Consider the following 23,056-nt stretch of genomic DNA (forward strand, 5'->3'; position numbering starts at 1 on the left):
CTCCCCCTCTAGATGTGAGTTTATATCAAGACGCAGTGCCCTTCCCCTCTGGGTGTGAGTTTATATCCAGACACAGTGCCCTTCCCCTCTGGGTGTGAGTTTATATCAAGACGCAGTGCCCTTCCCCTCTGGGTGTGAGTTTATATCCAGACACAGTGCCCTTCCCCTCTGGGTGTGAGTTTTTATCCAGACACAGTGTCCTCCCCCTCTGGGTGAGTTTATATCAAGACACAGTGCCCTTCCCCTCTGGGTGTGAGTTTATATCAAGACGCAGTGCCCTTCCCCTCTGGGTGTGAGTTTATATCCAGACACAGTGTCCTTCCCCTCTGGGTGTGAGTTTTTATCCAGACACAGTGTCCTCCCCCTCTGGGTGTGAGTTTATATCCAGACACGGTATCCTCCCCCTCTGGGTGAGTTTATATCCAGACAGTGTCCTCCACCTCTGGGTGAGTTTATATCCAGACACAGTGTCCTCCCCCTCTGGGTGAGTTTATATCCAGACACAGTGTTATCCCCCTCTGGGTGAGTTTATATCCACACACAGTGTTATCCCCCTCTGGGTGAGTTTATATCCAGACACAGTGTTATCCCCCTCTGGGTGAGTTTATATCCAGACACAGTGTTATCCCCCTCTGTGTGAGTTTATATCCAGACACAGTGTCATCCCCCTCTGGGTGAGTTTATATCCAGACACAGTGTCATCCCTCTCTGGGTGAGTTTATATCCAGACACAGTGTCCTCCCACTCTGTGTGAGTTTATATCCAGACACAGTGTCCTCCCTCTCTGTGTGAGTTTATATCCAGACACAGTGTCATCCCCCTCTGTGTGAGTTTATATCCAGACACAGTGTCCTCCCACTCTGTGTGAGTTTATATCCAGACACAGTGTCCTCCCCCTCTGGGTGAGTTTATATCCAGACACAGTGTCCTCCCACTCTGTGTGAGTTTATATCCAGACACAGTGTCCTCCCTCTCTGTGTGAGTTTATATCCAGACACAGTGTCCTCCCACTCTGTGTGAGTTTATATCCAGACACAGTGTCCTCCCTCTCTGTGTGAGTTTATATCCAGACACAGTGTCCTCCCACTCTGTGTGAGTTTATATCCAGACACAGTGTCATCCCCCTCTGGGTGAGTTTATATCCAGACACAGTGTCATCCCCCTCTGTGTGAGTTTATATCCAGACACAGTGTCATCCCCCTCTGTGTGAGTTTATATCCAGACACAGTGTCATCCCCCTCTGGGTGAGTTTATATCCAGACACAGTGTCATCCCCCTCTGTGTGAGTTTATATCCAGACACAGTGTCATCCCCCTCTGTGTGAGTTTATATCCAGACACAGTGTCATCCCCCTCTGTGTGAGTTTATATCCAGACACAGTGTCCTCCCTCTCTGTGTGAGTTTATATCCAGACACAGTGTCATCCCCCTCTGGGTGAGTTTATATCCAGACACAGTGTCATCCCCCTCTGTGTGAGTTTATATCCAGACACAGTGTCATCCCCCTCTGGGTGAGTTTATATCCAGACACAGTGTCATCCCCCTCTGTGTGAGTTTATATCCAGACACAGTGTCATCCCCCTCTGTGTGAGTTTATATCCAGACACAGTGTCATCCCCCTCTGTGTGAGTTTATATCCAGACACAGTGTCCTCCCTCTCTGTGTGAGTTTATATCCAGACACAGTGTCATCCCCCTCTGGGTGAGTTTATATCCAGACACAGTGTCCTCCCCCTCTGGGTGAGTTTATATCCAGACACAGTGTCCTCCCCCTCTGTGTGAGTTTATATCCACACACAGTGAAGGGCTGGCGCATGCGCGTTGCTGAGTGAAGCGGCAGCTGGCTCTGGGCATGCGGCTTTAATTGGACTCATTCCTCTGGTTTCGCGGGTTGGTTTTGTCCATTTTTTGATTCCATCAGTGTCCAGTGACGACCCGCTGTCGATATGTATGATCCGGACGAGGGAGAGGGTGAGTCCTGCGCTTGATGTGTAAATCGCGGCTTTTTGATGTGTTGGGGAATTAAAATGGCGCTGCAAAAAAACCTAGCGAAGGCCCGGGCCTTGGACTCGCTTCAGTCCGAGGCCCGGGAGACCGGAGAAGGCCCGGGCCGGGCGCTTGGCTCAGCCCGAGAGACCGGAGAAGGCCCGGGCCGGACGCTCGGTTCAGCCCGAGGTCCGGGCCTCACTCACAGTTGAGTCTGTTTCCAGCTGCGGGCACTGTCAGTGCGGTTGGGAACTGGGAAGGAAAGAGCAGCTGCAGCCCCCACAGTCATGAGCTGATCCAGAGATGGACGTTTGCTGGGAATTTGAGCAAAATGCATTTTTCATCCAGCGTCTGATTTGCGCAAGTACCACCAGTTTTTGTTGTGGTAGATTTGTAAATTTAGGAACGTAGGAGATAGGCCACTCGGCCCATCGAATCTGCTCCACTATTCAACTAGATCATTGTTGATCTACCTGAATGCCATTTTTCCGCACTCCCCATATCCCTTGATATCTTTAATATTTAGAAATCAGTCGCTCTCTGTCTTGAATATATTCCAGGACTGAGCGTCCACAGCTCTATGGGGTAGAGTATTCCAAAGGTTCACCATCTTCTGAGTGAAGAAATTCTTCCTTATCTTAGTCCTAAGTAGAGTCATAGTCATTTATGGCACAGAAGGTCATTTGGACCATTGAGTCCATGCCGGCTCTCCATGGAGCTGTTTCTCAGTTGGCCATCCTACTTGTAGTCATTGATTGTCTCTGCTTCCACCACTCTTGTGGGTAGCGAGCTCCAGGTCATTACCACCCGCTGTCCCATAGTGCTTCCTCATATTCCACCTGCATCTTTTGCTCCAAACTTTTAATCTGTGTTCCCTTGTCTTTGTACCATTTGCTAATGGGAACAGCTTTCTTGTCTAACTTATCTAAGCCTATCATAATCTTGTACTCTATTAAATCTCCCTTTAAGGAGAACAAACCCAGCTTTTCCAACCTAACCTTGAAATTAAAATTCTCCATCCCTGGAACCATTCTGGTAAATCTCCTCTGCACCCTCTCGAGGACCATCTCATCCTTCCTGAAGTGTGGTGACTAGAACTGGACACAGTTGGGACTTAACCAGAGCTTTATAAAGATTCAGCATAATTTCCCTGCTTTTGTACTTAATGCCTTTATTTATGAAGCCCAAGATTTCATATATTTTACTAGCCACTCTCTCAAAATGTCCTGCCACCTTCAAAGATCTATGCACATGCACCCCCAGGTTCTTCTGTTACTGCACACACTTTAGGACTGTGCCATTAAGTATATATTGCCTCACCCTATTCCTTCCAAAATGCATCAACTCACACTTATCATTTTCTACTTGTCTGCCCATTCTGCTAGCCTATCTATGTCCTGTTGCAGGCAGTTCATATCATCCTCACTGTTTGCTGTACCTCCAAGTTTTGGTGTCAGCAAATTTTGAGATTCTACTCTATTCCAAGATCCTAGTCATTTATATATATATATCAAAAAAAGCAGTGGTCCCAGCTCTGATCCTTGGGAAACACCACTGTCTAGCATCCTCCAGTCTGAAAAGCAACCATTTACTACAACTTGCTGTTTTTTGTCCCTAAACTAATTTATTATCCAATTGGACACTGACCCTCCTATTCCATGAGCTTCAGTTTTCTTCACGTGCCTCTTATGTAGTACCTTATCAAATGTTTACTTAAAATCAATATAAACAACATCCACCATATTCCTTTCATCAACATTCTGTTCATCAAAAATTCAATTATATTTGTCAAGCATGATCTGGCTTTTACAAATGGATGGTGACTATCCTTAATTAACTTGAACCTCTCCAAGTATTGATTGATATTTTTGATGATTCTAGTTTCTAAAACGTTACCTACCACTGACGTTAAGCCAACTGGCATGTAGTTGTTAGGACTGTCTTTACACCCCTTCTTGAATAAGGGTGTCACATTTGCCACTGTCCAATCCTGTGGCACCTCTCCCATATCTAGGGAAGATTGGAAGATTATGACAAGCACTCCATTATTTCCAACCCCACTTCTTGTAGCAACCTGGGCTGCAACCCATCCAGACAAGGTGATTTATCTATCGTAAGCATATCCAGCCTTTCTATTACTTCCCCTCAATTTTTATATCCATTGTGTCTACTCTTCTAATGTTTTGTCAGCCTCCATTTCATTAGTGATCACTGATACAAAGTACTTATTAAGTATGAGCCTTGCCCTGCGCCTCTAAGCATATATTACCCTCTCTGTCACTAATAGGTCTGTTCTTCTTACTATTCACATCCCAGTAGAAGATCTTTGGGTTCCCTTTATGTTGACTGTCATTCTATTTTCATATTCTCACTCTGCAGTCTTACTTTCCTCTTCACCTCCCCTCTCAAATTATTGTATGTGTCCTGGTTCTCATTTGCTGAGTTCAGCTGAGATACATCATGCAGTGTTTTTTTTTTTTGTTTAATCATCATCAGTATCTCCCTCGTAAACCAAGGAGTCCCGTTCTTGGTTCCCCTAGGTTTCATCTTTGTTGTCTGTACTTGAAGGATCTCTCCTTTAAAGAAAGCTGATTGTTTTGATACAGCTCTTCCTGCCAGTCTTTGGTTCCATTCTACCCTGGCTAGATCCCTTCTTGTGTTGAAATTAGTCCTCTTCAATTCTAGAGATTCTAGCTTATTTTGTTCCTTTGTTTTCTGCATTACTAGTCTAAACCCTATGATACAATGGTCACACTTAGCCAAGTGCTACTGCACAGACATTTGGTCCATTTGGCCCACCTCATTTCCCAGCACCAGATCCAGCAATGATTCCTTTCTAGTCGGACTGAGAAGATACTGATCAAGGAAGTTCTCCCGAACACATTTTAGAAATTCCTCCCCCCTCCTTACCCTTTACTCTAAAATTACTCCAATCAATATTTAAAGTCCTCCAATATCGCTAGTCTGTACTGCTTGCACATCACTGATTTCCCTGCAGATTTGCTCCTCTGTCTCCGTCTCACTATTTGGAGGCCCCCAGTAGCATGATTATACCCTTTTTTGCTCTTCAACTCTAACCAGTGGATTCTGTCCTTGCCCCTTCAAGGACATCTTCCCTAATCAGGACTGCCACCCTACCTCCTTTTTTTTTTCCCTTCTCTATCTTTTCTGAACATTTTGTATCTTTATGACCACCTCTTATTCTGAGACTGTGTCCCCTAGTTCTAGTTCACCCATATCAACATTGTCAGCCATGACTCTATGGATAAACACTCTCATCTGAGTCAGGAGGTTGTGGGTTTCAAGCCCCACTCTGAGCACATAATCCAGGCAGACAGTCCAATACAGTACTGTCGTAGTAGTCTTTAGACAGAGGGCCTGGCTGCCCGTTCAGGTGAGCGTAAAAGATCCCATCACACTATTCAAAGAGCAGGGGAGTTCTTCCTGGTGTCCAGGCCAATATTTACCCTTAACCAAAATTGGGAGAACAGATTATGTCATCGTTATCACATCACTGTTAACACAGTGGCACCTTGTGCCCAAATTGACTGCATTGTTTCCTGCATTACAGTAATGACACTTCAAAAGTACTTGCTTGTAAAGTGCTTTTGGATGTACTAAGGCAGTGAAAGATGCTATATAAATGCATATCTTTTCACGTGTGTAAAGGAATTGTGAGGTTACAGTTAAAGTATGTGTTTTTATTAGTTAGGTTTTGTTTGTCATTGTATTTTTGCTGTGTGCTGCTCGACCACAGAAGCAGTCAATTCAGCTCATCCATTCTGTGGTGCATTTCAAAGATCAACCCTCCCAAATCCATGTCCATTGTTCTCGCAACGCTGTGTATTACTATCACTCTCTTATACTTGTCTATCCGACCCTCTTCCCTCTGCCCCACCCAAGATAATCGCTTGTTCCATGGTGCTGCAGTGTTGCTCAAACCACCATTTTTGGAGTCACAATTGCTGTCGCTGTTCATTTCATATTTGTCAGGCTATGGGGAGAGAGCAAGGCTGTGAGATTAGGTTTGGACTATTCTAGGATTAGCTGAATGGTCTCTTTATAGGTGACTGTACCAATGCATTGCACAGACTCAATCTGGAATTTGTGTTTTGTCCCTATGCCCATACATCCCAAATTCTGGTTAGCTTCCTTCACTGTTCCATGCTGTATTGTTGATTTCAGTTATGTAACTACCAATAAGAAGAAAACAGAAAGATTTGCATTTATGTAGCACCTTTCACGACCTCAAGATATCCCAAAATGGTTTACAGCCACTCACAGATGCTGCCAGACCTGCTGAGTATTTCCAGCATTTTTTGTTTTTATTTCAGATTTCCAGCATCTGCAGTATTTTGTTTTTATTAGAGCCAATGAAGTCCTTTTGAAGTGTTGTAATGTAGTAATACTGTTATAATGTAGAAAATGCCACAGCCAGTTGTGCAAAGCAAGCTTCTACAAATAGCAGTGATCATCTTCTTTGGCCTCCTTGTCTCGAGAGACAACAGGGAAGTGCCTGGAGGTGGTCAGTGGTTTGTGAAGCAGCGCCTGGAGTGGCTATAAAGGCCAATTCTGGAGTGACAGACTCTTCCACAGGTGCTGCAGATAAAACTGGTTGTCGGGGCTGTTATACAGTTGGCTCTCCCCTCGTGCTTCTGTCTTTTTTCCTGCCAGCAGCTAAGTCTCTTCGACTCGCCACTCTTTAGCCCTGCCTTTATGGATGTCCGCCAGCTCTGGCGATCACTGGCAACTGACTCCCAAGACTTGTGATCACTGTAAAAGGACTTCATGTTGCGTTTGCAGACGTCTTTAAAGCAGAGACATGGACGGCCGGTGGGTCTGATACCAGTGACGAGTTCGCTGTACAATGTGTCCTTGGGGATCCTGCCATCTTCCATGCGGCTCACATGGCCAAGCCATCTCAAGCGCTGCTGGCTCAGTAGGGTGTATATGCTGGGGATGTTGACCACCTCAAGGGCATCTGCGTTGGAGATACGGTCCTGCCACCTGATGCCAAGGATTCTCCGGAGGCAGCGAAGATGGAATGAATTGAGGCGTCGCTCTTGGCTGACATACATTGTCCAGGCCACACTGCCGTAGAGCAAGGTACTGAGGACACAGTGTGCAGTTTTGGTCTCATTTAAGGAAGGATGTGAATGCGTTGGAGGCGGTTCAGACGAGATTTACTAGATTGATTCCTGGAATGAGCGGATTGTCTTATGAGGAAGGGTTGGACAGACTGGGCTTGTTTTCACTGGAGTTTAGAAGAGTGAGGGGAGACTTGATTGAAGTATATAAGATTCTGGATGGTGTTGACAAGGTGAATGTGGAAAGGATGTTTCATCTTGTGGGTGAGTCCAGAACTAGGGGACACTGTTTTAAAATTAGGGGTCGCCATTTTAAGACAGACGATGAGAAGTGTTTTCTCTGAGGGTTGTGCAACTTTGGAATTCTCTGCCCCAGAAGAAGGTGGGGAATATTTTTAAGGCTGAGGTAGATGGATTCTTGTTAGGTAAGGGGATCAAAAGTTATCGGGGGTAGATGAGAGTGTGGAATTCGAAACAGAAACAGATCAACCGTGATCTTATTAAATGGTGGCGCAGGCTCGACAGGCTGAATGGCCTACTTCTGCTCATAATTTCTATGGTCATATTTTTCCATTGAGTGCATTTTCTCATTTCTTGTTCTTACTCCCAAAATGTATAAGCTTGCATTTATCCAGTTTAACCAGCGTGTACCACCTTTTTATCGTTTCGCTAAGCTATGCATATGCGCAGATTGGCGCGGTCGGATGACGTAAGCTGCTGGCTGCGCTGTAGTAATCATTTGCTTTGTACATGGCTAAGAAGATGTCGCTTGGTCCAACTACAACTGAGTAACTCCCTCCTGAATGCTGGAGCTGCACTGTTGCATATTCTCTGCCAGATGCTACAGTCTACTTCTGGTGAACTAAAATGATCTTTTTTATTTAAAAAAAAAAGCCTCCTGATTGTGTATTTGACACTTGTCTGAAGGCAGGCCCAGTATGATGCCACTCCCTTGCTCAAACAGTTGAAAAACAGCATTGACTCACAGCCTGGCCAAATTTTTTTTCTCCTCCCTGTCTCCATTTGTTTTTCTCAAGAAGAATTGGTACAACCGTTGACAAAGGACTGGTGTTTAAAAGGCCTGAATGATATTCATTTGGTTTACTTAGGTGGTCTATAAGGAAATAATAAAGAAACTTAAACTCGAGCGCCTAGGAAGCAGTTAGTTTTGGGGTAGGGAGAACCTCTGAAATTGCACAAAATAATGGTGGTATTAAACAATGAATTGTGATCTGGAGGGTATGCTGCTTCATAACATTAGCTCACTAAGTCGTTACAACAATCTTCAGTAGACCCAGAGGAACTCCGCATGCCATCTGCTGTCCCTCCTCCTGATAGGCATTGAATGGCAATAGAGTCATAGAGTTATGCAGCACAGAAACAGGCCCTTCGGCCCATCATGTCTGTGCCGGCCATCAAGCGCCTAACTATGCTAAACCCATTTTCCAGCATTTTCCAATGGTTTCTGTTTTTGCAAATCTGCTTTGTTGGCAGTAAATGGAGTACTTTATATTGTTGCACAGTATGATGACTTTCTTAATTAATACTAACTGGTTTGGAGGAACTTGCTAAATGTTGCCTCTTGATTTCTAGATACGCAATATGATGAAGATGATGATGAAATCACCCCAGATTTGTGGCAGGAGGCATGTTGGATTGTTATCAGGTAAAGAAAGGGTCTGTTGGACTTGGACCAAAACAAACAAATATCAAACAAATGTGTTAAAAATGGTATATTGTACTTAACTGTTTCCATTGTAACCTGAAATTATTGGTAAGAACTGGCATTTTGAACTATCTTTTGGTTAAAGTGGCTTTATACTTAATTCTTGGCTGCTCGAATGAACCTCTCAGACACAACTAGTTGCTAGTCAGTCAGCTGCATGGAGTGGTTCAGCTCAGTCATGGATACTCACTAACAGTTGCACTGTTGAGAATGAATCTTGCATACCCTGTTGCAGTGGTTTGGTCATTAACCATATTGCCTCAACTTGGACATGCTTCAAACTCCAAAATAGGAACTAAGAGCCCAAAGGAAAAAGAAAAATGTTAGTTGCAAATTTCTTAATTATGATTCCAGTTTTAATGCAACAATTTCTAAAGTCCCATTTCCCCCCCCCCCCTTTGTACTTCCAGTTATGGAAACCTGGTTTCATTGCATTTTCGTACATTGAAATTCCCATTTAAATCCTAGTGTGCTGTGTAGAAATTCCACTTTAGTGAGACTTTTACCTTCGAGACTGAGGCTGTCACCTCTTAGGCATATTGACCACTGAAATCAACACATTAAGAACCTGCTTGACCAGGTTTTCACCTGCTTATTAATGTCATATGGATGTGGAAGTCCATTTTCCAGATGACTAAACAACAAAAGGACCACTGCTTGTCACTGTGCAAGAAAGTGGATGTTTTGAATAGTTTGAAGAAATTGAGGAATCAAAAGCTAGTGACAGAAGCATGGCAATTCTGAATCTTGGGTTTCTAGAATCCGAAAAAAAAAACACATCTTGAAGAATTGGGAAAGAAGTGAGAACCTGAGTAGGAAACAGAATCCTGAAAGTAATATGGCAGATGTTAGAGTTGCTTAGATGGTTTAATCACAAAAGAGCTCAAAGTCCTGCTTGAACATTTTGCATTGTTGAGTGCAAATCAAACTTGACCAAAGTGAAATCCTTCATGATTGGGAAAAGCAAGGGTCCCCGTTGCTTTAAAAATGTAAAAACCTTTCCAACTGATTATGAAAGCAGTGTTAATTATTTTTATTCATTCATGGGATGAATATGGCTGGCAGGCTGGTATTTGTTGCCCATCCCTAATTGACCTTGACAAAGTGGTGGTGAGCTGCCTTCTTGAACCACTGCTGTCCATGTGGTGTAGCTACACCTGTAGTGTTGTTTGGAAGGGAGTACCAGGATTTTGATACAGTGACAAGGAATGGGGATATATTTCCAAATCAGGTTGGTGTGTGGCTTAGAGGGGAACAGGTAGCGTTCCCATGTGCCTACTGCGCTTGTCCTTCCAGGTGGTAATGGTCATGAGTTTGGAAGGTGCTGTCAAAAGAGCTTTGGTGAATTGCTGCAGTGCATCTTGTTACAGGCTGTTTCAGTGGTGGAGGGATGCTAATCAAATGGGCTGCTTTGTCCTGGATGGTGTCGAGCTCCTTGAGTGTTAGAGCTGCTAATGCTTGGATGACATAAACAAATTTCAGAAAGTAGCTGTGGTCTTTCGATGTTGGGACAAAAAATTGGCGCAAGAAGCTGGTGTTTTTGATGGAGAATCCCACTTGTTATGATGTGGCAATCCTTCAAACTTGAGGGTCCAATTTGTACCATCTGACACTACCTCTATCATCCAGCCCCAGAGGGTTGCATTGATAACATGACACAATGCTACAAGAAGCAATTCCAGTGTAAGTTGGTTTCTGTTTTCGATTCAACTGAGGAAACTAGCATTTTGCAGGTTATGAAAAACTATAGTGAGTTGAATGCTACGCACTTATCCAGTAGAACTTGGAATGCAGTAACTGCCGTAGAAACTGCCCTGCTTTCTGCTGAGAAAAGCAATGATTGTCAAGTTGAGAAGGTTGATGGGATTGTCAGTGTTATATGTGAAGTGGAGTTCAATATTATTCAATATTATTGCTTTGATGTATGCTGACCTTGACATCTGTGAAGAGATGACTGATGACGAAATAGTTTTTTCTCTGACTTGGCAACAGAAACTGCAAGGGATATGCACGAAGATGCCTCAGATCTGAAAATTCCCCATATTCGAGGTGTACTTGCATGTTTGCATCACTGAGTCAAAGGATAGTGAATTGATTGATGAATTTTAGGCACTGGAAGGGAAAGTATAGAGATTTGAGTTCTGATGTCACCAAAAAACTCCATCATTCTTCACAGTGTATTAAAAAATTCCTGAGTGTGAGCATTTTCCTTTTTTTTTAAAAACTGGTATACTTCCTAAGATGTTGCAATTTTTAAGAGGTATTCGTCTATGTTGTAAGATGTTGTATGAAATTTAAGCAAATGAAGACTGTGCACCAGTCTTGATTTTTGTTGCTTATGCTTTCCATTTTATAGAAATTCCTGTCTTATCACAATTAGCAAGGTGTATCCCAGTTGCAATTAAACGGTTTGCATTGTAAGTCTAAATAGGTTGATTTGATCATTTGAAATTAAAATACAAATGAGGCAGAAGGAAGGTTAAAAAACGGGAACTAGTGTTTCCAACTGTAATTGTACTAGTCTCTTTGGCCTCCTTGTCTCGGGAGACAATGGGTAAGTGCCTGGAGGTGGTCAGTGGTTTGTGGAGCAGCACCTGGAGTGGCTATAAAGGCCAATACTAGAGTGACAGACTCTTCCACAGGCGCTGCAGGTAAAATTGGTTGTCAGGGCTGTTTCGCAGTTGGCTCTTCCCTTGTGCTTCTGTCTTTTTTCCTGCCAACTGCTATCTAGTATATCTTCCATATTATTACTTACAGCTAGTCTGGGAGCTGGAATGTCCCTTCCTGTGTTTATAGTGGTCTCACAATGTGAAGTTTCTTGAGCAAATAGAGCAAACTTAATGAAGTAATATATCATATGACTGACAGCTAAAAATATTACATGGTGTAATAGATACTGAATTGATATCGGCCTCATAGACAGAATATTTGTGATGCAACTTTTCTTGAGATGCAGCAACTTTGATCCCTCCCCGAAGTCTCTTATTCTTTGTTACTTATATACAATATTTTTTTTTCCTCTACCTGTCACGGTGGATTTCCTTAATATGTATTACACTAATGATCTCTCTTCCCAAAACCTTTTTTTTCTGCTGCCCTCTTGCTTCCCTGGGTGGGCTTTTAGTCCTTGTTGAAGCTTTTGGTGTATCAGTAAGGTTTTCTTACAGTTGAGTTTTCTGTGACCAAGATCTCAAGCATGTGATTATTTGTCATAGTCCTGGGCTATTTGAAGCAGGCTTCAACTTCTGAGCTCAAATCTGTGTGCCACCCAGCCTCAGTGTAAAAGTCAGTAACTTTATCCCGAACAACCTTATTTACTGATTTTTATTTTGACTGCTTAAACTGTATAAAGTGTTGAAACTGTTATTTTTTTTGCACTATTGTTTGCAGATCGTTGCATTGTTTGTCATTGTGGTATTGTAGCTCGATAGAATAAGTGTTTTTTAAAAATAAAAGGACTCCATTATGCATACTTATACGTGGTATTTGGTCACAGGAGCTGGAAATTCTCCGCACCCAAAGCTCAGGAGAAGTTTCCATTTTTGGGACTGAAGCAGAACTCAAGTTCTAGGCCCCAGCAATAGGACCTTGTGCAGAGAAACTTCTTGTAGGGTCTTACAAAATGAATAAGTTTCATAGTTTTTTTTATAGCAGCATTGTTTAAAAAACCTTTCAACGCTATAATTAATGCAGATTTTTAAGAAAATGTTTGTGTAGCATTTAATTTTTTTTTACAATGAACGTTTTCTAAAGCTATGAAGCAGTCCTTTGTGCAACTGCAGTTCTTCGCAGAATTAAACTGCAAATTTTACAAATATGTACCAGTTTCTTTTTTTTTAGTATGGTAGGTGCTAGTTTGAGATGGGTAATGACTTCATGGTGCTTTAACGTTTGAAGCTCTTCTAGTTCTGTCACTACAGCAATGCTAATAATTGCTAAAATCAGTTTTCTCACTGCGTAAAAAAATGTTATACCTCACATTCCCACAGCGCCCCCTCCCCCGTATCTCTTACCCAGAACCTTAAATCTATGTTCCCTGGCCGTTGTAAATTGCCCCTAGTGTAGGGAGGTGATAGGGAATATGGGATTACTGTAGGGTTAGTATAAATGGGAGGTTGTTGGTCGGCACAGACTCGGTGGGCCGAAGGGCCTGTATCAGTGCTGTATCTAAATAAATAAAAAATATATATATTTTTAAAATGTTTATCCAGTTACCGATTCAGTCAAACATTTGCTCTACTCTTTATCGCTGAACAAAATACACCAGCCAGGTTTCTTTAATAAACAACAAAATTGTCAGTTTGTTATAAAACAAGACTTATCCAGTAACGAAGCAAAGCATTAACAGATTGAAGTATGAAAGTTCCCTTTTTAAATTCCCTACACACACACACTCTCAAAAACAAACAGACGTTCTCTGCAGAGGTCTGTTACAAAAAAAAAAGACCAAAAAATATTTTGGCCAAATCCTTGCTAATTCTTGAAGAAAAAAAAGAGAAGGTATGGAAGGAAGTCATATCTCCCTTATGGCCTGGCGTCTGGTATATGGTGACTGGTCATTGGGATCTTTTCAGAAGCAATTCCTTCTGGAGAAGTCGAGAAATGGTCTGGTAAGCTTTCCAGGAGACATATGGCATCAGGAGCTTCAGCCAACACACACTTGAATTGCAGGGATTTCCCGAAGGCAGGAGGAAAATGAAGCTGACACACTGACCTCCTCAGGGTCTGCTGGAGAGGTACAGGCAAAATGAGCTGGGGTTTCTTTTTCCTTGGCAGGCCAAACACCAACTGTCTTCAGAACAGTTCACACCCCAATTGAACTGAAAACAATCCAAAGCCCAAACAGCTGTTCAGTCCTGACCACTCATATCTTAACATATCACTGCTCCGTAAACATCTTCCCCATGTCACCAAGGTTTCTGCTGTTTATTGAGCTGAAAGCACATGATTTCCAGCGATGGTTGTTTTCAAACAACATCTCAAGTGTCCTTTCCATGAAATAAGAGCAAAATACTGCAGATGCTGGAACTCTGAAATGAGAACAGAAAGTGCCAGAAATACTCAGCAGGTCTCGCAGCATCTGTGTAGAGACATGCTGCCAGACCAGCTGAGTATTTCTGTCACTTTCTGTTGTCCTTTCAGTGAACTTGGTTTTAAAAAAAAACACATCCGTGGAATCTTTTCAGTTTTAAAACACAAGTCCTCAAAAAAAATATAATTAAATCTCTTCACCTTCTCAAGGACCCTTGCATCCTTCCTAAAGTGTGGTGACCAGAATTGGACACAATACTCAAGTTGGGGCCTAACCAGAGCTTTATAAAGCTTCAGCATAACTTCTCTGCTTTTGTACTCAATACCCCACATGAAGCTCAAGATCTCGTATGCTTTGGTATCTATTCTCTAGACATGTCCTGCCACCTTCAAAGATCTGTCTACATGCACCCCCAGGTCCCTCCGTCCCTGTACGCTCTTTAGAACTCTGCCATTTAGTCTTTATTGCCTCTCCCTATCACTTGTGCCAAAATGCACCTTACACTTTTTCTGTCCAATTGCAGAATTGAAAATGAGGGACTGCATGGTAGATGAAGGAAGGATGAGTAATTGAAGGGGGCAGGAGGAGGGAAAAATGATGGTCTAACAATATTCTGTTTCCCAAATAAACTTAAAATTCCTGGATTCAAATGCTGTTTTCTACAAGTATAGTAAATGAGCCCCTGAAACTGAAGGCTGTGCTGAAGTCTGACTTTTATTTGGGAAAACTCAAGATTGGAAATAGCTTTGAAAAGCTGATTTATGCTGGGAAAAGTTAAGAGTTCCCTTTGAATCTGGCCAGTAAGCAAGTTACCGTGTGATGGTTTGATTCTCAGCAAACAAGTTGTGGAACCTTTACAAACCATTCTTTAAGAAAATCATAATCACTTGGAATATTTGTTTTTCAGCTCATATTTTGATGAGAAAGGTTTGGTTCGACAGCAGTTGGATTCATTTGATGAATTCATACAAATGTCAGTGCAGAGAATTGTGGAAGATGCTCCTCCAATAGATCTCCAAGCTGAAGCTCAACATACTACTGGGGAAGTAGAAGAGCCGGTAAGAAACCCCCTATTATAACATTCGATTGCATTTTTAGCAGTTGATTTGTGTACATGTACAATATGTATTTATTATTTTCCTGTTCCAGCCCAGGTTCCTATTAAAATTTGAACAGATCTATTTATCCAAACCAACACATTGGGAAAGGGATGGAGCACCATCTCCAATGATGCCTAATGAAGCTAGATTACGAAACCTTACGTAAGTTTCCTTGGATGCATTGCAGAGCTACAGTAATTTTTTTTTTTCAACTTTCCAAAGGCAAGTTGGGGTTTGGTATGTGGCATTTTACTGTTTTGCAGGTATTCAGCCCCTCTCTACGTAGATATAACAAAGACAGTGATTAAGGAGGGAGAGGAGCAGATGCAAACACAGCATCAGAAGACATTTATAGGAAAAATTCCTATCATGCTTCGATCCACCTATTGTCTTCTTAGTGGTCTGACGGATCGTGATCTCTGTGAGCTCAATGAGTGCCCACTGGATCCTGGTGGTTATTTCATCATCAATGGATCAGAAAAGGTACAGAATTTGCAGTTGTCTCATAAAATATTTAGAAAAGTAAGGACATTTCAAAATAATTGTTCTGTTGAGAACTAAATTGTTTTGAGCCACACAATACAGGTTGTGATTCAGATGAGTACTAACACACAAGTTATTTACAGTACTTTTCGTACAATTTCTTTTACAATTGGCTGTAATGAATATGCAGGCACATTATAGATGTTGGGCTTATAGGGTAAGGTGCTTACCTTTTTAATATAAGTTTGAGGGCCAGGAAGCACGGAGATGTCTGATTAATTTCTTTCATTCATTAAAATATTGATGCATGAAGTGCCCATGAGAATGGTTCCAAAAAACTCACGTGACTCATCAGGTGTATCGTGAAATAAAAACAAGAAATGCTGGAAATACTCAGCAGGTCTGGCAGCATCTGTGGGGAGAGAAGCAGAGTTAACGTTTCAGGACAGTGACCCTTCATCAGAACTAGCAGATATTAGAAATGTGAAGGGTTTTAAGCAAGTAAAACAGGGGTGGGGCAAGAGATAACCAAGGAGATGTTGATAGGACAGCTGATAGGAGTGCTTCTCTCTCCACAGATGCTGCCAGACCTGTTGAGTATTTCCAGCATTTCTTGTTTTTATTTCAGATTTCCAGCATCCGCATTTTGCTTTCATTTTATTGTCGTAAGTGTATCATCTTGACTGCTCATGGTAGATTCAGCAAGACTAGGTAAAAGTCCCTAAGGGGGCTTCACTGCATTGTATCTTTTGATAAGGTTAATTACGTTTCCCTGACGAGAGACTGTTACAATCAAGGGTCCTATCTACATCTAAAGAATATGTGCAAATACGTCAAGTGAGGTTTCTGTGGGCTTCCCTTATCAAGTCTGCTCAACACTGAAGATCTTTTCATTTTTCTTTCTGAGTAAACATGCCTGTCAGGCATGGCTTTCACTCTCTTGCCTCTTCATATATTCCACAGATAGCTCTATTTATGCTTCACACTCCCTTCCAATACCTAACTTATCTGGCACCATACCTGTTTGTTTTAACAGGCTCCTATACAGTCCTGCCTCCCGCAACATTCATGCACTGACCTCATCCTGATTAACCTGTATAGCTACTACCATATTAGTATGATGTGTATAGCTGCTTATATGCAGTGTTTCCTTTAAGCTGCGCAGCAACCTGTAAGTCCCCACATAAACCTCACGGGAGTTGGCCCCTTTAAATTACTGCGCGTGTGCAGCCACTCAAAAATTTAAAGGGGGCAGCACACTTAACGAAATCTTCCACGTACTCCAAAAATAATTAAGGAAATGTTGCTTATATGGCTATTCTATCTGATGTGCCTACTATTACAGTAGACCAGTGTTTGTGCATTTGGCTCATTGCTTAATTTGGCAGGCGAATTTGAAAGGCTAATGTGTCCTCGTTAATACTGACTGCAAGACAATGCTGGAACAGACTAACAGCCCATAAACTGGCACTAGATATTTTTATAGGTAAAAGTAGTTATTTTCATAATTTTAGGATGTGATCCCTGAAAGAATCTTAACTTCTTATAATGCATTATGGACAAATTTACTCTTTTTTTTAAGCTTTCTGTGAGCAACCCCTTTCTAGCTTGTTGGAAAAAAAGAGTTGTAAATCTTCAGGAATTAGCTGTTTCACTGAAAAAGAATTCATGTTCCTTTTCTTGTCAATTTTATAATCCCTACCCCCAGCCTGAACATATTGATTGCTGCTTGCCTTGGGTAGAATTCCATAAGCCCAAATATGCAATATAATTCTAAAGCCATGAATTTTTTTTTCTGCTGCCTTATTGTTGCTTTTATTTTCATAGTTCATTGTGTATTTTATGCCTTGTTACAGCTTGCAACTTTTTATTATTAGATATGATACTTCAACAAACGGTGTAGGTGTAACTGAGTGGCAGTTAAATAAATGGCTTGAGTTAATAATAAATGAGTCATTTTGGAACTTTCCCAGGTCCTAATTGCTCAGGAAAAGATGGCGACAAACACAGTGTATGTGTTTGCAAAGAAAGACTCCAAATATGCATACACAGGAGAGTGTCGCTCCTGTTTAGAGAATTCTTCTCGTCCTACAAGTACCATCTGGGTCAGCATGCTAGCAAGAGGAGGACAGGTAGGACTTTTGACAATTATGTTCACAGTATTCACTTTTGATCTTTGAACACTACTGTTAACTCTGAAAATGCTTGTAACATCCAATTTGTCTGCTGTCTGCCATACAAGGTTCTAGTGCAGACCCTTTGTCAAAAATGTTTGGGTTTCACATCCAAAGCATTAACTTGTCTGTTTTCTCAGCAGAGACTGCCTGACCCGCTGAGTGTTTCCAGCATTTTCTGTTTTTATTTCAGATTGCTAGCATGTGCAATTTTTTGCTTTCGGCTCTTAATTCTGTCTGTTTTCTCTGCAGGGTGTAAGAAAAAGTGCAATAGGCCAAAGAATAGTTGCCACGCTACCATATATCAGACAAGAAGTTCCCATAATTATTGTGTTTCGTGCTTTGGGATTTGTGTCTGATCGAGACATTCTAGAGCACATCATCTATGATTTTGATGATCCTGAAATGATGGAAATGGTGAGTTTCAATGTTTAAAAAAAAAATCATATTTTTAACTCTTTTCTCATGCAGTTCATTTTAATGCCCTGCTGTGGTAGAAGGTCAAAATTTTCTTGTGGCTAACACGCAATGTCAATAAAATTGTAAGTAAATTTTCTGTCAGTGTTACGTCATAGTGGCCCATTGGAAATCTTGAGCATGTGAGAATGCAAAACATTTCATTTTAAACACCAGTTTGTGGCTAGACTAAATGCTGCTATGTTTTGTGTGTTAGCTATAGTTCAGTCGGTAGCACTTTTGCCTCTGAGTCAGAAAGTTTGTGGGTTCAAGTCCCGCTCCAGGACTTGAGCGCAAAAGTCAAGGCTGACATTCCTGTGCAGCACTGAAGAAATGCTGCAGTGTCGGAGCTGTCGTCTCTCAGATGAGGTGTTAAACTGAGGCCCATCTGCCCCCTGTGGTTGGATGTAAAAGATCCCATGCCACTATTTCAAACGAAAGTAGGGGAGTTATCTCCAGTGTCCTGGGCAATATTTCACATTATCACATTGCTGTTTGTGGGAGCTTGCTGTCTGCACATTTGCTGCCATGTTTCCTACATTACAACAGTGGCTACACTTCAGAAGTACTTCTTCGGCTGTAAAGCACTTTGAGACGTCCGGTGGTCATGAAAGGAGTAATATAAATACAAGTCTGTCTTTTTTTGTTATCTGTTTCATTATATTCTCAATATGTTGGTTAGGTGGTTTATTCAACAACACAAAATTAACCATATTAGTGTCTGTTCCTTTTGAATTCTTTCAATGACATGGGGGATTTACTCCTAATCCCCTAGCACCTTCTCTTTCAAGTACCTTGCCTTGTTCCACCCCTCTTGCCTGTACCTTTTAAAATGCTTGTTCTCTACTGCCCCCCACCCCACAACTACATCATGAGTTTGTCTGAGATATCCTCCCTCCGCCTTTAGCACTGAGCTATTTATTTATTTTTTCATCCTCAGCTGACCTTTCCTTTGCTCTCTTTTGATTTCACTGCCCTCCCTAAACCAGATAAACTCTCGTACCCATATTCAGAGACCCTCCCCCTTGATTTTTTGTCATTCCACAGGTCTCTTTTCCCACGGTCTTTATTACAGACGAGGCCATCTCCGACCACTTGCTGATATCCATCACTAATGCATCCTTCTAAGCCCACTTTCTTCTGTGTCTGCTCTGGGAAAGAACCTGCCCCCCACCCCCCCCCCCCCCGGCCAAATCAATTGGAATGTTTAAACTTCCAATTGCCTAATCTTTTCGGTCTTCCATTTACCACAATTCTTCTGCAGCTGTCAGTCAGCTCAGCCACTCCCACAAGTTCATAGTTGATACCTTTGTTGCCACTAAAACCTTTCCTCTCTCTGATCCTGGGATGGTTGCCATCTTTGCTGACTCAAGTCAAAGTGCAGACTTGAGCATATCTGGGCAGAACTGGTTTAGCCATCCATCACCAGATCTGGCTGGCCACATCAAGTGGCTCGTCCTTTGCCAAAACTGCCCACTCCAAGATCATTCTCGAGAGCAAAGATAACCTCCAGCTTCTTTTCTCCACTACCAATGTTTCCTGGAACCCCTTCTCTCTTGCCCCTCCATCCTCCCCTCCAACAACAAATGTAAGGAGTTAAATCTCAATGTTAAGGACCCCATCTGTTAAGCTGCCTATGCTGCATCCCTTCATTCCCTATACCCAGCAAGCCATACCTCCTCCTCCCTTAGCACTGAGCTTTTCTGTAGTTTCTTTTCATCTCCCCACATGCCTGCCAGGCATCCAGTCTTGAGTGAGCCACAATTTCCTCCAATGAAACCATGGGAAAACCAAAGCTATAGTATCTGGCAATTGTCTCCAATCCCCGCAACAAGCTCTGTATCCTTACTACTGATTTGTTATCTCCATTCTGGACTGTTGTTGAACCAGCCTGTTCTCTACCTCAGCACCCTACTCAACCTCAAATTGAGCTTCTGACCCCAAAGATTGCCTACTTCCACTTAAGTAACATCTCTCACCTCTACTGTGCCTTAGACCTTCTGCTGAAACCATGCCTTTGACATCTCCACACTCAACTATTTCTGTGTTCTCCTGGCCAACTCCTATACTCCATCCTCTGTAAACTTCAGCTCCTCCTAAAGCTCCAACAACACTAAAGAAGCTCGTCACCATCTAGCACAAAGCCTGCTTGATTGGCACTCCAACCACAAACATTCACTCCCTCCACCACCAACGCACAGTGGCAGCAATGTGTACCATCTACAAGATGCACTGCAGCAACTCACCAAGACACCTTCGATAGCACCTTCCAAACCCGTGACCTCTACCACCACCACCTACAAGTTCCCTTCAAGCCACACACCATCCTGACTTGGAACTATATCGCCATTCCTTCACTGTCGCTGGGTCAAAATCCTGGAGCTCCATTCCTAGTAGCACAGTGGGTGTGTCTACCCCACATGGACTGCAGCGGTTCAAGAAGGCAGTTCACCACCACCTTCTCGAGGGCAATTAGGGATGGGCAATAAATGCTGGCCTAGCCAGCGACGCCCACATCCCATGAATGAATATTACTGCCTGCTCGCTATAGCCTTTCTCCTATTTTTGTTGTTACACATTGGCGTCTGGTTCTCCAACACCTTAAATTTAAAATTCTCATCCTGTGTTTCAGCCCTTTCATGGCCTCACCATTCTCTATCTGTGTAACCTCCTCAGGCTCTACAACTCCCCCCAAAACACTCGGTCCTTCCACCTCTGGCCTCGCTCCTTGCACCTTCGCCTAGCCCCACCATTGGCAGCCATGCCTTTTAGTCATTTAGGGCCCACTCTCTGGAATCTCCTCTATTTCTGTATTCTTAAAACTCTCCTTAAAAACCCACCCCTGACCAAGCTTTCAGTTAACCCTACAAATATCTCATTCATTTTGGTCCAGTAACATCTCTGAAGCTCTTCAGGATGTGTTCTGCGTCAAAGAATTGTATAAATGCAAGGTGTTTTTTTTAAAGCCCGGACTGTGGAAGTGGGAAGAGTTGCTTTAAGTCATTATGCTGTCCACTTTCCTTACTTTTACCCCCATCCATGTCAGCTGGGTTCTGTTTTTGAACTGTTAGACTTGCAGTTTTAAGCAAATTCACTTCTTGCATTTGTGCATGATCACTTTTTATAAATGGCTATGGAAGAATCCTTTGATCAATTTAATCATGTAGAATCTGTGGTTCATCTAAATTTTAGATACCACAAATATTTTAACAGTTTTCATGGTAAGTAAAATTTCTTCAAAGATATGTTGCGTGAAAGGCAAAATGGGAATCTGGGTTTAAAGTTGACAGGAAAATAGTTTCAGGAAGGTCCAAGTTAAATCGCTGATTACAATCCTTGAGTTTTTATTGTAGGTGAAACCTTCTCTGGACGAAGCTTTTGTTATTCAGGAACAAAATGTCGCATTGAATTTTATTGGTTCAAGAGGTGCAAAACCTGGTGTAACAAAAGAGAAGAGAATTAAATACGCAAAGGAAATTCTGCAGAAGGAAGTGCTACCACATGTTGGAGTCAGTGATTTTTGTGAGACCAAGAAAGCTTATTTTTTGGGGTATGTTTATTACGTAATTAAATGAGAATTGTTGTGATTTGAAAGAAAAGAAAGTTAAGTACTTCCTAAATTTACTAAGAATAGTAGACTGACCCTAAAGCATTCTTTAGGTACAGTGTATGGAGAGAGTTAGGTGTGGTTTGCATGGATTTTTGTTAGTGAGTTGCAAACTGTATGTGATACATCAGTAACAAGGGACTAATGCAGTGATGCTTAGCTACAGTGTTGGTGTGGTAACTAGGCTGAACTTACAAAAAACTTCCTGAGATGTACAGCAGTGCTCACAGTACTTTGGCTCTTAATTGAGTGCAAAAAAATTCAAATCAGTGGTCTTTTCAACAATTGAACTTTAGAACAATTGATGTCTCCAAGTGCAGGATGGTGTGTAAAGATTTAGCATTTTCTACATTTTGTTTTTACATTTAACTTTATCAAACAGTATGCCATTTGTGCACTTTGCATTTATATCTCATAACGATATGTTTATGAATTATTATTTTGGAGTGTTAGTAGTTTAAAACTAATTTATATTTTCTTTGGTTCAGTTATATGGTTCATAGATTACTGTTAGCGGCTTTAGGTCGAAGAGAATTGGATGACAGAGATCACTATGGGAACAAAAGGTTGGATCTGGCTGGACCATTGCTTGCTTTCCTGTTTAGAGGGTAAGGAAAGATGTGTAATAAAGCGTGAATGTACTAATTCTTTCACTACGGTTAAGAAAAACTCCATATTCTATCTTTTTTTCTTTTTGATCTTGCTTTTCTTCTTTCTCCCTCTCATTGTGGGGGGAGGGAGAATGAGCAGGGCCACATTATGAAACAGCATATCTTCCCATGCACCAAGGGCAACAACATGGCACATCCACTGCATTTTCAAATCTATTTTAAAAAAAACTATATGTACAGCTGAATGGCGTAAAGTGTTATGGTTAGTATCTTTGTAATAACTGTAGTTGTGAATAGATTAAAAATTAGCAATTCAAATTTACTTCTACAGAATGTTTAAGAACCTACTGAAAGAAGTACGGATATACTCCCAGAAGTTCATAGACAGGGGAAAAGATTTCAACTTGGAATTAGCAATTAAAACACGGATTATTTCTGATGGTCTAAAATATTCACTAGCAACGGGAAATTGGGGAGATCAGAAGAAGGCTCATCAAGCCAGAGCTGGTGTGTCTCAGGTAAAGTTCTTTTGCTTTCCATATTGGGCATAATGACTTTGCAACAATGTCATGGGGAGGAACAAATATTTGTGTTTCTAGTCTCCTGTTGCAGTTTTTTTTATTCATTCATGGGATGTGGGCATCGTTGGCTAGGCCAGCATTTATTGCCCATATCTAATTGCCCTTGAGAAGGTGGTGGTGAGCTGCCTTCTTGAATCACTGTAGTCCACGTGAGGTAGGGACACCCACTGTGCCTTTAGGAAGGGAGTTCCAGGATTTTGACCCAGCGACAGTGA

General features: G+C 41.9%; 1 protein-coding gene across 1 annotated transcript in view; it reads left to right on the forward strand.

The window, feature by feature from the left end:
- Window positions 1-1,808: 1,808 nt before the first annotated feature.
- Window positions 1,809-23,056, forward strand: part of polr2b (RNA polymerase II subunit B) — a 58,440-nt gene continuing 37,192 nt past the window's right edge. Inside the window, exons 1-10 of the mRNA XM_068044590.1 lie at window positions 1,809-1,969; window positions 8,665-8,737; window positions 14,737-14,887; window positions 14,979-15,091; window positions 15,193-15,412; window positions 17,386-17,544; window positions 17,839-18,003; window positions 21,396-21,592; window positions 22,138-22,257; window positions 22,592-22,778. Coding sequence (XP_067900691.1) covers window positions 1,945-1,969; window positions 8,665-8,737; window positions 14,737-14,887; window positions 14,979-15,091; window positions 15,193-15,412; window positions 17,386-17,544; window positions 17,839-18,003; window positions 21,396-21,592; window positions 22,138-22,257; window positions 22,592-22,778 — 1,410 coding nt within the window. The 5' untranslated portion in view covers window positions 1,809-1,944. The remainder of the gene's footprint in view (window positions 1,970-8,664; window positions 8,738-14,736; window positions 14,888-14,978; window positions 15,092-15,192; window positions 15,413-17,385; window positions 17,545-17,838; window positions 18,004-21,395; window positions 21,593-22,137; window positions 22,258-22,591; window positions 22,779-23,056) is intronic.

This window comes from Heterodontus francisci, chromosome 1, assembly GCF_036365525.1.
Source record: "Heterodontus francisci isolate sHetFra1 chromosome 1, sHetFra1.hap1, whole genome shotgun sequence".
Taxonomy (NCBI): Eukaryota; Metazoa; Chordata; class Chondrichthyes; order Heterodontiformes; family Heterodontidae; genus Heterodontus; species Heterodontus francisci.